Source organism: Phycodurus eques, chromosome 20 (assembly GCF_024500275.1).
Source record: "Phycodurus eques isolate BA_2022a chromosome 20, UOR_Pequ_1.1, whole genome shotgun sequence".
In the NCBI taxonomy this organism is placed as follows: domain Eukaryota; kingdom Metazoa; phylum Chordata; class Actinopteri; order Syngnathiformes; family Syngnathidae; genus Phycodurus; species Phycodurus eques.
Window position 1 is genome coordinate 2,283,546 of NC_084544.1, and position 17,625 is coordinate 2,301,170.

General features: G+C 41.4%; 2 protein-coding genes across 3 annotated transcripts; both read left to right on the forward strand.

The window, feature by feature from the left end:
• Window positions 1-1,371: 1,371 nt before the first annotated feature.
• On the forward strand, window positions 1,372-10,373 carry ubqln4 (ubiquilin 4). 2 transcript variants are annotated; one of them, XM_061664449.1, is made up of 11 exons: window positions 1,372-1,533; window positions 4,213-4,364; window positions 5,166-5,305; window positions 5,387-5,649; window positions 5,736-5,894; window positions 6,993-7,230; window positions 7,297-7,436; window positions 8,087-8,170; window positions 8,268-8,383; window positions 8,479-8,671; window positions 9,136-10,373. In XM_061664449.1, exons 1-11 carry the CDS (start codon window positions 1,393-1,395, stop codon window positions 9,286-9,288), a joined length of 1,779 nt encoding a protein of 592 aa, XP_061520433.1. In that variant the 5' UTR covers window positions 1,372-1,392; the 3' UTR covers window positions 9,289-10,373. The 2 variants fall into 2 exon arrangements, with proteins under 2 accessions (XP_061520433.1, XP_061520432.1); XM_061664448.1 differs by having other exon boundaries at window positions 5,166-5,649.
• A 578-nt stretch (window positions 10,374-10,951) lies between these two features.
• LOC133395493 (ras-related protein Rab-25-like) lies at window positions 10,952-16,863 on the forward strand. Its single transcript, XM_061664450.1, has 5 exons — window positions 10,952-11,885; window positions 13,125-13,320; window positions 13,819-14,012; window positions 14,521-14,601; window positions 14,689-16,863. The coding sequence occupies exons 1-5, from the start codon at window positions 11,849-11,851 to the stop codon at window positions 14,814-14,816; spliced, it is 636 nt and encodes a 211-aa protein (XP_061520434.1). The 5' UTR covers window positions 10,952-11,848; the 3' UTR covers window positions 14,817-16,863.
• Window positions 16,864-17,625: the final 762 nt, after the last annotated feature.

Below are 17,625 nucleotides of genomic sequence, written 5' to 3' on the forward strand. Positions count from 1 at the left end.
TGTTATTGATTCAATGTAATGTAATTCCTATTTACTGTTACTCATTTATTTATTTGTCTAATCTAATTGATTTTATGAATTTGAAATGAGCAGTTGTGCACTCTGTCCATGCCATCTGCTTCAAATCCCCCTCACGACTGCAAAACAATGTCCAGTGCTGTCATCTTGTGGTCATTTGCTGTACTCACAAGTGGAAAAATACATCATCCAATGTAAATATGATTGACGCAGCGTGTGTTTAATTTAGTTGTATGTTTTCCCGCGAATATTCTCAAAAGGAATGCAAATTAGCGCGACACATTCATAGGCATATCTTATCCGTCTTGTGGTTAACTTTCCTTCTGTAGTGACGCATTCACGCTCCTGTATTCGCAGATGTAGAAAACACCTGCAACACAAAACAGCACAACACTGACCGAGACTGTTTTGAGCATGCGTGCGCGTGGACGGACGGTTGATTTCTATTGTGAAAAGTGGCGGTTATTGTGAATGACTGGTGAAAGGAGCCACGGATGTTTTTTTCTGAATTTTGTGGATTATTTCAAATTGCTCTGTGTCTTTCTATTGTGGAAGTTGACGTTTATCACCAGTACGAGGAGACAATTGTGGATTATTTGGTGTTGTCATGAGAAACTGGCAAGAAGAGCCATCCTGCCATGGGCTTTTTTTGACTCTGTGGATTATTTCCTGTCCTTCTGTTGATTTCTATTGTGCAAGGTGGCTGTTATTATGAACAATTGGTAAAAGGAGCGATGGCATTCATTATGACAAGCACATGGGGCATTTGCCAATCCATACTGTTGACTTTTTTTTCTTGACTCACTAAAATGTGTGTTTCCTCATTGGTCAAGACTATTTGTCATTGTAACATTTAGGATGCACTGCTGAAGATGACAAGAAAGAAATGCTAATGTTAGCGCCGCAGTCTTCAAATTAAACCCTGAAGTGGTCACCAGCGAAATGCAGGAATAATGCAACAATGAAAGTTTATCTATTTGCTACTTGTAGTTATTTTCAAAACATGTTTAATAAGTTAAATGGGCAAACTGCCAACTGCCAATTTTAAGTTTGTTTATATTATTGTGTCTTCATCAAATGGTGTTTTCCCCGCGTGCTCCATGCCATAGTGTATCATTCGTGCCTTAGTTTTTCAAACTAAAAGCAAAAATTTTAAAACCAATGAAAGACTTGCTTTTTAAATTAAAAATAACCACTTGTTTTAATATTTCTGTGCTCAAATAAAAATGACTATTAAAAAAAATAATAATAATAATAATTCCAAACAGTACGTCGAGTCGGGAATTCCTAAACTTCCGGCGTGGCAGATTTGACCCCTCCACCGACCCGGAAGCAAACTCTAGTCGCGAGCTGCTTCCCATCGGAGGAGTAAAGATGGCTGACCAGGGCGCCGCAGATCCCGCTAACAACAACAATCAAGCCGACGCCGCGGAGGGAACCATCATTAAGGTCACCGTAAAGACCCCCAAAGACAAGGAGGAAATCGCCATAGCAGAAGATTCGTCAGTCACGCAGGTTTGTGGCAGCTTTTTCAGGGCCGGGGGGCGGGCGGGGGCTCGGTGCGTGTGATTGGGGGGGGGGGACAGAAGCGAGCGTCATGCCCACAACTTCAGCTAACCAGCTAGCCTGCTTAGCGTCGACGCCGCGCTTACCGGCTAAGTACGACACTGTTAATTTTTATTTTGTGTAATACTGAGACTGCAACTGTTCATAATAAGAAACATATAGCGTTCTCATTATTATGTGTACTAAACAGACGGGTATAGTCGCGTTTCAATTTGCGCTGTGGCTAACCGGTTAGCCGCTGGGCTAACTCAACGCTAGCCGTGTCGTCAATGTAGTGTCAGCTGACGCTTGCGATTTACACAGTGCCTGATGGTAAGAAACACTAGTTGGGCTGCCTTCGAGTACATGTGCGTGTTTTTTTTTTTTTTTTTTTTTTTTGGCGGGGGGGGCGAGCGAATTGTCACCATTTCGTTCCACGTTCGGAAAAGCGAATGGCGGCGTTCGCTTGTCTGGAACCTTCTCTAGTGACTGACTGACTGAGTCATGGTTCATGCCGCCTCCCGGGGACCGGAATCGGGAAACTCTGCAGCGCCTGTTGGCTTGACGACGTGTTGAAGCGCACTTGCACAGCAACACTTGATAATTAGGAGTAATGACCATGAGTAGATAATATAAATCGTGTGTATCTCAACATTCAAGATTCATGGAGTTACTTAGCTGGGATTAAAATCTTCCCTACAGCACAGTTTAAACCATTTGAGAAATATTAACCTGCCCATTTTTAAAATAGTCGCCTATACTAGTCATTTAAACTAAGGTTCCACCAATATCATATTTTTTTTCAGACCGAGTACAAGTACTTGTTTGATTACTAGCCGATACTGAGTACCAATACTTGATAATGCCTCCATGTCTTGCAATTTTAAGGAACATTTTTTTTTTTTTTTTTTTTAAAGATTTACTTTTATTGAACATTGCATCAGCTTCACTGAAATCAACCTACACACAATCAAATATTGTTGCGCTTTGATTGAACGTGTAATAAAAATCTATTAGCATATTGTTAATAATCATTTTGCGGCACGGTGGACGACTGGTTAGCACATCTGCCTCACAGTTCTGAGGACCGGGGTTCAAATCCGGCCTCCCCTGTGTGGGGTTTACATGTTCTCCCCGTGCCTGCGTGGGTTTTCTCCGGGCACTCCGGTTTCCTCCCACATCCCAAAAACATGCATGGTAGGTTGATTGAGGTCTCTAAATTGCCCTTGGGTGTGAATGTGTGCGTGAATGGTTGTTTGTTTATATGTGCCCTGCAATTGGCTGGCGACCAGTGCAGGGTGTACCCCGCCTCTCATCCGAAGTTAGCTGGGATAGGCTCCAGCACGCCCACGACCCTTGTGCGGATAAGCGGTACAGAAGATGGACAGATGGATAATAATCATTTTTATTATATTTTATTGTTTTGTGTTTAATCTTTTTTTTTACAGCTGCCATTGTTTTTTAAAGTGCCCTATAAAGACATTTAGTTGTGTTCTGTTCTTATACACTGAATAATCTTATCCCCTGGAGGTATTTGTGCTGCTTCAGTTGTGTGCGCCTTGGCCTCCAGGGTGGCAGTATGGTACACCCATGCAGATAACACGCACAGATTTGATTAAAAGACCCGAAGAAGAACGTCACACTAAAGTTGCAGTAATATTTACTTGTTTTTTCACTGGGTAGAACGAATATATGCCTGTGAGTATCGTCATATCTATTTGTGTTTAAGTTGTAGTGGTTTGTGTTCCAATAGTCATTTAAATATTCATACTGCAACATTGGTGCTTTTTGTTAGCCCATCTATGGTGTTTTTCACTATGTGTAAGCTAGCAGTGGTGAAGCTATGTGTTTGTAAAACATTATGGTTTTGGTTTACGATACAACATATGTAATTTGATTTGTGTGTTGAGTTTTACAGTAAGTAAACTTCAATTGGGGTGTCAAACAGAATGGCTAAGAATAGGATCCACAGAAAAAATATGCTGGTAGAGTAGGGAAATTTGAGAATAGGTGCATGTTCTCTGTACATCACAAAAAAGTCCCTTAAGTTGGGCACATACTGTAGCGTACATTTACCAGCTGTTAACTACCACCACTGCCAATAGTCAACTAGATCTCTCTGCAGCCATCATCTTGAAAAGTTAACCACCCTGCTTACTCAGGAATAAAGTAAGAAAAGTTACTTAAGCTTGTATTTCAAGGACTCCTAAGTAGCATAAATTGTGTTGTAAATCATTTAACTCGGTTCAGGGGTCATCCTGGTTGCCCTTGACTATCTTTTTCTGGCAGCACGGTGTTGTTGTGGTTAGCACGGCGACCGAGTGAGGTAGAATCTCGGATCCCCGTTCTTGCTCCCATATCCCAAAAATTCTTGGGTGAATTGAAGATGTAAAATTGTCCATGTGTGTGAATTAGAGTTGTTGTTTTTTTCTCCTTGTGCCCTGCAATTCACTGACTGTCATGTTCTGTCACTTGGGCACCAAAGCATCTGTTGTTAAAAAAAAAAAAAAAAAAAAATGCTTCAGGTTTGGGTTTGGAGCTATTAGGATACCTGTACACAATAGCGAATGCTAGAACTACATTTCGGAACCAAAATGATTTATTTTTATGAATTGCATATGTCCTTGCTTGCTGTCATCCCTCTTTTAGTTCAAGGAGGAGATCTCCAGGCGCTTTAAAGCCAAGCAGGATCAGTTGGTTCTGATTTTTGCTGGCAAGATCCTGAAGGACGGCGACAGCCTTAGCCAGCACGGCATCAAGGATGGCCTGACTGTGCACCTGGTCATCAAGACGGCTCAGAAGTAAGGCGCCACACAAGCCAAATACTAGCCAGGCGGGGTAAAGTGTTTATGAAAGCTATACTTTTACAAATTCTGTTGGTAACCAAAACAGAAGCACCTACCGTAGCATGGCTGCTTAGTTGTTCTGCCCTGTCGGCTTCATTTCTTTTCTCTGTAAAATTATTTTTTTTATTTGGTAGAATACCAGTTTACACTTTTTAATAGTATTCCTAAAAAATGCATTTTGGTCATATAAATCCCCCGCCGCTAGGGTCTATATATTCGTTTGACAATATAATCTAATAAAATGTCGTTGTTTGTGCATGTCATTATTTGAGGGTTAAAAACATCTTTATGAAATACTTTTATTGAAAATGATTTATGTGTGATAAACCTTTAGAGATGCAACATCTTATTTGCTATGGGGTCCCACAAATTATAAGCCACTCAAGTATGTCATAAAATGTACAACGGTGTGGGAAAAAAAGAGCAACCTAATATAAATATACAACTCAGAAAAAGTCATGTTGTGAAAATTTAGATTTGCGAAGAGGAGGGCTTTTAGGTGTAAAAATAAAATCAGGATACAGTTGAACGGAACAATCTGAAAAATAAGGGGAAGCTCATTAATAAAAGTAAAAAAAAAAAAAAAAAAGTGGACACAAGGTTGATGCCTGATGAACACCTCTAGGCTAAATTAGTAAATACACCTTTGCGAGAAACACATTAGTTTATGCTATATGTGTAAAAACTAAACCACAATTTGCACCCTTCTTGAAAATACGAAGTGCATGGATTTTTTTGCTCTCATCTTGCGTGTAGGGTCTCAGATGGAGGCAGCACTTCAGCCTCAAGCTCCTCGCCCACCCCTGCAGGAAGCACCGATGCCTCCAATCCAAGCACCACGCCTTCCTCCACGGCCGGCTCTGCCCCGCCGCCCACTCAGACGCCCAACCTACTGAGTGAGTCCGTCAGTTTCCCTGTGACCGCCTCAGAGGAAATGCACCGTTGCCTTCACCCGCATCCCCCTCTCTTTCCCGCAGGCGGTTTCGGCGACCTGTCCAACCTGGCGGGCCTAGGGATGGGCACGTCCAACTTCATGGAGCTGCAGCAGCAGATGCAGCGGCAGCTCATGTCCAACCCGGAGATGCTCTCGCAGATCATGGAGAACCCGCTGGTGCAGAACATGATGTCCAACCCGGACCTGATGCGGCAGATGATCGTGTCTAACCCCCAGATGCAGCAGCTGATGGAGCGCAACCCAGAGATCTCGCACATGCTCAACAACCCTGAGCTAATGAGACAGGTGAAGAAACTCTCCAGGAGTCATTCCCCAAGAAAGCCTTGATCTACTGGTTTTGACTCTCTCCCTTGATGTCTCCCTCCCTCCAGACCATGGAGCTTGCTCGCAACCCGGCCATGATGCAGGAGATGATGCGCAACCAGGACCGGGCGCTCAGCAACTTGGAGAGCATCCCGGGTGGCTACAACGCCTTGCGCAGGATGTACACAGACATCCAGGAGCCAATGTTCAGCGCGGCCAGAGAGCAGGTAACCATTGACTGGATAACGGATTCTTTTTTTAAGAGAGAGTGCAACAAAATAGTTTTGTGTTCTTTTCGGGAGCAAACCATGCAGAAAAAAAATTAACAGTAGCCGTATAAAGACACCATTGAAATCATTCCAGCTTCGGAATGTTCGACACTTCCAGCATTCCTACTTTTAGAAGTAGTCCACATTTCCCATGAGAAAATATTTAGTAAATGAAACTATTTTTCCCCATAACCAGGATCCATCCCGCTTTTCCCATAATCTCCAAATTTTCACAAAAACAAAACCATTCTAATTAATGTGGAAATTGAACAAATTTAACCTCAAATGTACTAAATCATGCTAACTTCAAAAAGTTCAACATTCCCCAAAATTGCACAAAGAAAGAAAAGGGGACAATAGAAATTAAAATTGTACAAATCGCAGGTTAAGTTAGCGATTTTTTCCCCTCAAATTGAAAATTTCTCAACCGATTCCAATCATTCCATCAAAAGATTCAGCTCATTGAAGACATCCCGGGAACAATTTTTCACATTCGCGGGATTCACTTGAGCCATTATTCCACAATTTGCACAAAGCCATTTTGTAAAAGGAGACGTTTTACAAATTGACCCTTAAATTCAACGTTTGTCAAAAGATTCAAATCATTTCAACGTAAAACTTCTCAACATGGAAAACCATGAGAAAAATCCCAGGTTGATGGACATTTTTGATAAATGTAATTTAAATAAAATATTTAATAAATGTAATAAAATAAAAACCTAAAATTCAACATTACTGTACAGATTCAAATGATTCCAACGTTAGGATCCCCATTTCAATCAAATGTTCGAACGTTTCTGCTTTTGGAAGAATACATCATTTTCCATGAGAAAATTCCCAAATTAAGAGAATTTAAAAAATCTAATGTACCTCTCCCCAGCTTTTTCCTCCCCCCTCCCCCCTAATGGCAACTGCTTCTCGATTCTACATCTCTAATTAATTCTCCAGCATTGCAGTTAAGCGTCTTCAGCATTCACATGTAATTCCTAGATTCAGTTTGAACTGCTTGCAATTGCGGAAATTAGCTCGTCTAATATGTTGAACCTCTGTCTGCAGTTTGGCAACAACCCCTTCTCAGCCCTCGGCGGCGGCTCCGAGTCGGGCGCCCAGCCGTCGCGGACGGAGAACCGCGAGCCCCTGCCCAACCCTTGGGGTCCGTCCAACGCCTCGAACCCCGCGGAGAACGGCGGTGGCGGCGGCGGCGGCACGGCGAGTGGAACCGGCGCCGCCGCCGCAGGCACCAACCCCACCGTGTCCAACCCGCTGGGCGTCAACCCCAGCAGTCTGGGAAACGGTAAGTCGGAGACGTGTGACTTTTAAAAGGGCCAACCTGTCGGCTAACCAAACGTTGTTTTTCCAGGAATGTTCAACAGTCCGGGCATGCAGAGCCTCTTGCAGCAGATCTCGGAAAACCCTCAGCTCATGCAGAACATGCTGTCCGCTCCCTACATGCGCAGCATGATGCAGTCGCTGTCTCAGAACCCAGAGTTGGCCTCCCAGGTGGGTACTTTATCCCGAGAAGGGGCACATAAAAGCCGCAAGAAGCCATGCCCCAAAAGCCACTGCAAGTCTGCCATTTTAGCTCGAAGCAGCCGTTGTAGGCTCATTTTCAAGGGACCTTTTAATAAGGAACCTGTCCTGGAGATTTTGACGCGCTGCTACCAAATTTGAACCACATATATGAGCGTATCACTCTGCACCATGAAATTTGGTCGGCTTGCTTGTCACAAATAGATTCACAAAACAAAAGTCAAGATGCCAAGGGACACAAGAAGTCTGCCATTTTTGTTCGAGGCGGGCGTTTATAGGTTAATTATGGCCATTTTGAGGGGTCCTTCAAAAAGGAACCTGTCTTTATTGATTGATCTGATTGCTACCAAATTTGAACCCTTTATACTTGACAGATATGCTAAGAGTGCAAAAATGGGGAGGTTTTTTTGTCATTATTGGTAGAGTATGACGGTCTGACTCGTCATTGGCTCACTTGCACAATAAACGTCTCAAAAACAAAACGCAACAGGAAGTCTGGCTTTTCGTCTGGAAGCGGCTATTTTAGAGCCAGTGTGGCCATTTCCAAATGATTAACGCAAACTCTAACATAGCCCCGCAAGGTCAGAGCTTAATCAAATACATTGTGTGTCTTGTTGTAGGTTATGATGAATAATCCCTTATTTGCCGGAAACCCACAGCTGCAGGAACAGTTCAGGTCTCAGCTTCCCATCTTTCTGCAGCAGGTATGGAAGCCATGTTCTTGTGTTTCAAAGGGGTTGTTGAGCAGTTGTTGTTGTTTTTCTATGGTTTGGGTCATTTTGATTGCCTGTTCGTTTTCAGATGCAGAACCCAGACGCGCTGTCAGTGATGACGAACCCGCGCGCCATGCAAGCGCTCATGCAGATCCAACAGGGCCTACAGACGCTGCAAACGGAAGCACCGGGCCTCATGCCCAGGTAGACCCTAGAAGTGCGCACACATAAACGACATTTTCACCACATCTAATTTTCGATGTCTCTGTGGCTTTTTTTGCCTTGTTTTTTTGCGACAGCTTGATGTCGAGCGGCCTTCCCGGAGGGATTCCTGGTGGAATCCCCGGCATCCCCACGGGCGGCAGCGCGCCCTCCGAGAACCCCGCGTCCTCGCCCAGTAGCGCCGGGACGCCGCCGAATGCCACTCAGCAGCAGCTGATGCAACAGATGCTCCAAATGTTCGCCGGAGGAGGCGTGGGAGGGAGCGCACCGGTACATACACGAACTGTCTCTCAAGTCGTCACCCACAGTTACTTTCACAGTAAAAATGGCCAATTACCCGTGTGTTTGATTGCGGCGATTTTTCAACAGATTCACCAAAAAGAGGCTTCAACTTATTGCTGACACACGATGCAAAATTGCATAGGCGGACTAAAGAATGGCATCTATGTGGCGCATTAAGCAACACCCATTTAAACACACACGGTGCAACAACATATGTAGTCAGACAATATAACAATAGTCACAGGCATATATTCTTACTCCCCTATAAAAAAACCTGCCGTATTACTGCGGCTTATAACCCTAAAAATGGGCACTTTGAATAACAGCATTCCTGTATTTCCAGGCATGACTTCTTAAAAAAAAAAAAATTCCTCTACCTCCCACTATAAGCACCATTTTATGTATTTTCCTTTTAAAAATGACCTTTGCTTCCTGCCCCCTCCCCCTCGCAGAACCAGACCCCCGAGGTACGCTTCCAGTCCCAGCTGGACCAGCTGAACGCCATGGGCTTCATCAACCGCGAGGCCAACCTGCAGGCCCTCATCGCCACCGGAGGGGACATCAACGCCGCCATCGAGAGACTGTTGGGCTCGCAGCCCTCGTAAAGACACGCACACAAACACATGCACACACAATGCAGTACATACTGGCGCCCTGCATACGTACACACCCACACACGCGCACACCGCCCCACATCCACAGACTAAAAGCATCGCGTTTCGCCCCCCAAACTTTACAAAGACACTTTGGGCAAGATCCGACACCTCCATTCTGTTCTCGGATCCCTGCCCCATTACAATATTTTCCCTCTTTTTGTTTGCCATCATCCACTCTGTGTCTTGTTGGGTGGTCTCATTTGTTTATTGACAACAGTGGGGACGGCCTTCCGGGTTATAAGAGATCAAAGCGCACTGACGTGATTGGCTATCGCCGGTGGTCGTGCGCTAGCTTTAAAGGTCTCATTTGTTCATACGACTGGCCCCTTTCTGTTCTTGATAAAAGCAAGCTTTCCTCCACAATTGCGGCGTTCCGGATGATGCCCTCCACACTTGTAGTTTGTCATTCCAGGTTCAAGGGAAGAAAAAAAAAGTGTCTTTGTGTGTCTGAGGCACCGCTGTTGTGCCTTTTGTGTCCTCCCTTTCAATGCGAGACTTCCACAAGTGTGTGTGTGTGCGTGCGTGCGTGTGTGTGTGTGTGGTTGGGTGGAAAGGGGGTGTGGTCTCAAGTTAAATCCATGCATCCGCACATCACAAGACTTTACTTATCGGACGCAAACAGTTGGCGCGGTCGACACCGCCAATACAAATGAAGCAAAATGAACTTTTCTTTCATTTTAATCTGATGATTTACTACTTTTGTTCTTTTTTTGAGGCGCATTTAAATTAAACGAAATTCAGTTGAATCAGTTGGCCTCACAAAGCAATTCTGGTATGGTGGACCTACCATACGTGTCTAAAAAAAATAAATAAACAAATCTAGCGCTAGGTTGTCATCTTTATTTTTTCCTCTCTGGAAACTCAGCATTGTAGTTGTGGTAACCATGGCAACTGCTTCTCGGGCTTTGCGTTGTTTGTTGACCTCGGCTGAAAACAACAAAACGGAAAAAAATCCATCTCCCAATTGAACATGTTGGAACTAACTTTTAACAGTACTGTACTAAAAAAAATAAAAATGAACGTGGTCAAAAGCTGTCTGCGCCCTGTCTTAGTTGATTGTGACAACGTGGTATCTGTAAAGCTGTTAAGTTCACAGTGGAGTTTGAAGAAGAAGAAAAAAGGAAGTGTGGAGCAAAAGCGCTCTCATGCCAGTAGGATGATTGAACCTAATTTATATCAAAGATGAACGCGTTATATTTCGTTTAATTTTTTTTCACTCCGACACTCAGCTGGAATGATGAAAGCCAAGCGTAGGAATGCGCAGCTCCGGCATGTTTTTTTATTTATTTATTTTTATCTTGTGTTGCTTGTGGAAAAAATTTTTGCCATTTTTTCTGTTTAATTGCAAAGTTTTGTGGCAAATCACAATATTTTTATTTTTATTTTTTTTAAACTGCATTAAGCATGTAATCATGTCAATGACATGACAACATAGTTTATGTGAATAAACCTTTAAATTTATCACAAAGAATGTCTAGGGGAAAAATGAAATGACCAATTTGTTTACATGATTAAACATGAAAAAACCCCACTAATTTTAAAGGTTTTATCATTTCAGATGTTTAATTTTTACATTCTTCCCTCAAAACGCTTCAGCCGAACAATGAGAACCAAGAGACTCAACCAAAAGTAGCAACTAGCAAGGGTTATAATTTTTTTTATTTTTTATTGTTTACATTTTTTACCCAAAAGTAGCAGCTAGCGAGGTTTCATTTTAAATGATTATTTTTCATGTTGATGTCCCCAAAATGCTGAAACTAAACAATGAGAACCGGGACACAACCATAACTAGCTAGCAAAATTGTATTTGAAATGTTTATTTTTTTTCCACCCAAAATGTTTTATCCTGACGAGAACCAAGAGACTCAACCTAAAGTAGCAGCTAGCAAAATTGTATTTTACATGTTTATTTTTTCCATGATTCCCCCCGCCCCCAAAAAATGCTTTCTCCAGATGATGAGAGCAAAGAGACTCAAGCCGAAAGTAACATCTAACCGCGCCTCCGTGTGGTTTGGACATACAAATACAACTTTTTATGGTATTGTAATTGAGCATTATTTGTGTCAAAGGAGGGGGGTGCGTAATAGACATCAGATAAGAGCAAACAAGCGGTTTTCAACAAAGGTCGTCCAACGTTTAGCCAGTTTGGCTGACATGGATGTCATCATCGATCAAGGTGCGTCCACGCTGGTCCCGGCAGGTGCACCTGTCAGCCCAGCTTGTCCGTGGCTGGGTGGAGTCTCTCCCCACCGAGTGGTTCTACCGGTTCCACCTGTCAGCTGACGAGGGATGGGCAGGACACACTCTGCCCCTTCACAACCGCCGCCAGCCCGCAATAAAGAAGGAAGTGTATGGATGCGGTCGGACCGGTTCTCTCTTCCGCCTCAGCACTGTCCTGGCGTGGAGGGGGAGCGACGAGGGGACTGGATGTATTTTCTACTCTCTCCGGGGGGCTTCTAATGTCTAGCAGCGCCACATCGGGAAGGGAGCCTGAGCGAGCGATTGCAGCATGGGGTCGGACGACACGTACAATTTTGTCTTTAAAGGTGAGTCCGTGCTGGCTGTGATTGAACTGGATTCTATTGTACAGTCGTGTGCAATTATGTTTGAAGGTGTGTGAAAGTAACCTTTTTGATCCCCGGTGCCATGATTGGCATCATCAAAATGGACATCAAATGCGGCTGAACGCACACAAGCGAAACAATTGCCTTCAAGGAAGCGTTGATTTTTATCTCTTAAGATCCTTGAGCCTATAATGCATGATTTAACATATAACTTGACAAAAGTGCTATCCGATTCTATCACTGATCGTGTTCTCGTTTAATACCCCCGAAATGCATGTATATACTTAATTTATCCTCACAGGACAAGTAAAGTATCTTAGCAAATTGTCAAAAAATGTATTGTCATTTCAGATGCTATTTTTGCCATAGCTCCAATTTCATTTTATTTTTTTTTATCTGTTTCGAAACAAATTTGAGAACTGATGAACACAAAAATTGAGAAAAGAAAAAAAAAATGTCCAATGTTGCTGTCGCGGTCCAATAAAAAGCATGAAACCACAAATTTTGTGGCTTTTTTAAATTTTATTTATTTTTTAAAATGTAAAACATTTACCACTTTTTTGTTTAAAAATATCTAAAGTAAATGCTTTTACTATCACTGTCAATCGCAAAACCGTCAAGAATATATAAAAATGTAACTGTGAGCTAATTTTTTATGCCACCAAAAATTGTTTTGTCTTTTTGAGACATAACTCGCAAAATTTGACAGTTATTAACAAAGATCTGTTATCGATGAGTCCCAATTTTTGTGGCATGTTCCTGAAAAATCTGTTTCCGTCACAACAAAAAGCATGTAACTCCAAATTTTTTTGTCTTTAATAACCCAAAAACGTTTTTTTCTTTTTTTCAGCTTTAGAAAAAAAACATTAAATATCAGTCATTGTCAAACAAATTTTATTTAAAAAATATATTTTTTTTAATTTCCTCATTCGAAACCACAAAAAAACTGTTTTTGCGATTTGGATTTAGAAGAGAAAATTTGTTTATTTTTATGTTTTCTTATTAAAGCTCAATGTTAAAACAGACTTAATTATGTGAAATATTTTTCTCAAAATCCTTAATCCAAACGAGAGCCAAATGTCTTCGGTCTTCATCTAGCTTTGTAGGAGGCGCTAGCAGCGCCCCCTATAGCTGAGATGTCTAACTGCAGTTGGGTTGAGCCATAGTACAGTCTATTGTGTATTTGGGCTTGTTTTTGATGCGTCTTTTTCTATTTTTCAGTGGTTTTGATCGGGGAGTCCGGCGTGGGCAAGAGCAACCTCCTGACGCGCTTCACCAAGAACGAGTTCAACCGCGACAGCCGCACCACCATCGGCGTGGAGTTCAGCACACGCACCGTCCAGCTGGACAACTGCACCATCAAGATGCAAGTGTGGGACACGGCCGGCCTGGAGCGCTACCGGGCCATTACCTCAGCGTGGGTACACACGTCCACGGGTATACACAGTACAAAATCACTTAATATTACAAAAATCAAGTTGTGTTTTAGAAGGGCCAAAAAAAAAAAAATCTTAGTGTTATGAGAAAATATCATATTTTGACACATTCTTAATTTTCAAGCAAATATCACAAGGTTGGGAGTTGCAATAATATGACCAAAAAAAAAAAAAAAGACGTCATATAAGTCTAGACGATATAAGGCAAACCTTAGCTCGAATATGATTTGGGCAACTATGCTAATATGGTGCAATATAATCAAGGAAAAAATCTGAATATGAGGTCAAAAGTTGACTACAAGAACACTGATGTAATATCACGAGAATCCAAACCCTTAACATTCAAGAAAAAAATCGTAACGAGGGGAGAAAAAAAAAAAGTGTGAATGATACGAAGCAAACGCGCTTGCTTTCTGAATGTTGCAATTGAAAAGCGGGATTATTTTTGCAAGGCTAAAAGCTGTCACGGGACGTTTCAGCTACTACCGCGGCGCGGTGGGCGCCCTGCTGGTGTACGACATCAGCAAGCACCTGACCTACGAGAGCGCCGAGCGCTGGCTCAAAGAGCTGTACGACCACGCCGACCCCCACATCGTGGTCATGCTGGTGGGCAACAAGAGGGACCTGGACAACCTGCGCACCGTGCCCGCCGAGGAGGCCAGGACCTTTGCAGGTTGGTGCCTGCTCACACTTTGCCTTCAATGTTGCTTACCGCTTGAGTCTTGTGGTGTTCATGCTTTTATTCTTGAAACATCGCAACCTTTTTATCGTCATTTACTTTTTTTTTTTTTTTTCTTGAAAATTACATTCGTATGCTAATATTTAATTTCTCAAGTGTTGTAATATATATTTCTCTTGGATTGCAAAAAAAAAAAAAAAAAAAAGTGTCTTAACATTGCAATTTCTGACTTTCTCAAAACAGAATATGGCAAATGTAGACTCATTACAAGTTTATTTTCAAAATAAGATTTTTCTGTAAAATTCCAACTTTAATCATGTAATATTACGACTTCTCAAAAATTAAAATTTTAGTATATTCCAGCTTTAGTCTCTAGTATTCAAATGGATTTATTTGTTTTCATGACAACTTGAATTTTGTAATTTACCGAACATTTTCTGAAGTTAGTAGTTTCAGGCAACCAATCAGACGTTGCCTTTTTGCTCCCGCTATGCGCGTTCAGAGAGCAAGGGTCTGCTGTTCATGGAGACGTCGGCGTTGGACTCCACCAACGTGGAGGCGGCCTTCATCGACGTCCTGACGGGTACGCTCGGGTCGTCTCGGCACCTTACTTCTGCTCGGTTGACGTAAAAAGCTGCCTTCTTATTTTTTTTTTTCTGGCGCCCCGCAGAGATCCATCGCAAGGTGGCCAGCAGAGAGGTGACGCGGGGCTCCATCAGCGCCGTCACGCTGTCGGGGGTGAGCCGAGACAACGGCGAGGCCCAGGAGGAGCGAAGGCGATGCTGTAATAGCTCGTGAAAACACACAACCGTACCGTCTTCTTCTTTGGCCGCTAACATTTAGTTTTCAATGACGACTCAAAAGACACGTGTCGCAAATCGTCTTTCTGCATTGAAATGAATGAAAACGCCGTTAATCCTTTTCGGTGTCCCAAAAACAGCCACCCAATTTTTTGTAACATGTTTTCAAATTGAAAAATAGCACTCCGGTAGTCACATTAGTGTCAAGAATTCAACACTTTATGCATCGCGATTATTCAATGGGCATTGTGCCATTGTGCGGCTCCTTCTGGTGTGTGCGCTTTGGCTACCAGGGGGCAGTATATGCCCGTGAGTATTGTTGTATGCTCTGTCTGCCTGTGTTCAAATCAAAGTTGTTTGAAGGTTTACAAGTACAGCAATATCAATGCTAGTTTCATTAGCCCGTCTAGGGTGTTTCCCATTATGTATCAGCATTCAGCTAGCCGGCTAAAGGCAAAGTTAAGTGGTTTGGTTAAATACGTGTAAATGGTCTTGCTAGCCAGCTGACGTTTTACAGTAAACCTTTACTGGGAGTGCCGTTCGTTGTGAAGTTCTCACATTTTTGCTCACAACTCAAGACCCAAAAACTGCAACGGTTCGTACCGCGAAAATCTCCGAAGTCTGATCACTCGTAAGTAGAGGTACCACGCAAATGAAGCTTTCATTGTAAAGTTGAGTCGCTGTTGGAAAAGAAAGCACTGACAATAATTTGAAATAAATTATTTAAGCTTCAAACAAAGATTCTTTTTTTTTTATTATTATTATCATTCAAGTCAAAATGACCCAAGTCAAAATGTACAATAATATTCAATCATTTAGCAGGGACAAAGGAAGTGAAAAATCGAATAAGTGTTAAACTGCGCTTAATGTAACATGAATGTACACCCATTATTGTTAATTTGAATTATTAGTCACTGGCTGTAATTAACAGTAATCATAATTATCATCGGTGTTCTTTCCAAAGTGGAATGTCGCTTTGTAAACCACATTTCTAACGAGTCACATTTTTTTTTTTTTTTTTTTTCATGAAAAATATTTTTGTCTCAAAACCTTACGATTTTTCTCTCTCGAAATTACAAATAAAATCTTGAGGCATTATGTATTTTTTCCTGAAAATTGTGACTTTGTGCTCTTGAAACATTCTACTAACTCAGTCATGTAACATTCTGACTGCCTCTAGAAATTACAACTTCAATTTCGTAATATTTCTACTTTTTTCTCATAACAGTATAATTTTTTAAAACTGCAACTTGCGAAATTCTTCAACATTCTATGTAAAATTCTCTATTTTTTTTTATTTTAAATGTAAATTTAGTAGTAGTAGTGCAAATTTTATTTTCTACAATAGGAATTTTCTTGACAATTAACTTTTTCCCCCCAATAAAGATTTTGACTTTTTCTTATAACTTACAACTTTAGCTGTGCAATATAACACATTTTTATCCTCATAACATAAATTGTTTTTCTTGTAACTTTCGACTTCTCGCTCGTAACCTTACGACTCATAATGTTATGGTTTTTTTCCTTGAAAATTACTTCTTACGTCTCATAATGTATCACAATTCCGTTTTCCCTCAATGGTGTGATTTATTATTTTTATTTTTTTGTGAATAATTTTGCATAACTGTCTTGCAGTTGTCATAAATGGATAAACAATTTAAACAATATTGTGCGTGTGAAACTGTGGCCTGAAAGGCATCAACAATATTGCGCTCACATCGTCAATCTGGTGTTTGCTCATCACGTGAAAATATGGTTGTCATGGTAACCACCTCTGACGCCTCCGTGGCGAGCTAATGAACGACCGCACGATGAAAGGAATTTGCGTAACCGTTTCACCACGAGCGAGGATTTAATTGGCTTACTTGTGTTGTATTTGTGTGCGTGTGCAAATTGTGATGACTAATACTTATCATAGAAGTATAATAGGACAAACTCGCCTAGCAACACGGAATAAATGCTCTACAAAGCTTTTTTTAAATTACATTAATTCAATGACAATATGAGTGGTATTAACACTTAAGTCTCATCTTTTTTCCCTTGGGTTTGTCAAATGTTATTTTATATTGTTACTTATTTTTCTATTTTTTTTTTTTGTCAAAATAAAAAATTTGTTCTCGTAATATTCCAACTTATTTACGTAAACTTTTTTCTTGATTTTACAATATTATTTTTCCCTCAAGCCGTGACTAGTCTTGTAATATGAAATTTCTCAAAGTAAAGTTGCAATTTTAAAAAATTGAAGAGAAAAAAATGGTTCAAGGAAATACAATTGGTTTTCCTGCGGCATCGTGTTTTTCTTGGAAATGTCAACTTTTTACTCTACAGTACAAGAAAAAGTTACATTATGCCACTCTACATACAAATTGAGAAAACTTACTTTTCATGACACTAAAATTTCAATTTTCAAAAAAAAAAGTCAGTGTCATGAGAAAAATAAAAAGACTTCATATTATGAGAGTAAATAACTCTTTGGAGGGGGAAAAACATTGCAATTAAATAAAAGAACATTGAACAGTGACCACATTTGGACTCCATCTTTGATTGGTTCACTTTGACTACATTTGTTTTCCCAAAGTGGTATTTCAAAATTGAGAAACAAAAGTGAGCACGCACAGGTGCACAGACACTCTTGACCCTATTTGTTGTCCTCCATCAACCTCTCTGAAGACTTCCGGAATCATCCGAAATAGAATCCCAGTCGATGCTCGCCGATTACCGTGGTGATGTTCCTATGGCGACCAGTCATTGGCTTCAAAGAGCACAGCGGGTCTATTGTAATGCACGGGCGAGTTCCTTTAATCAAT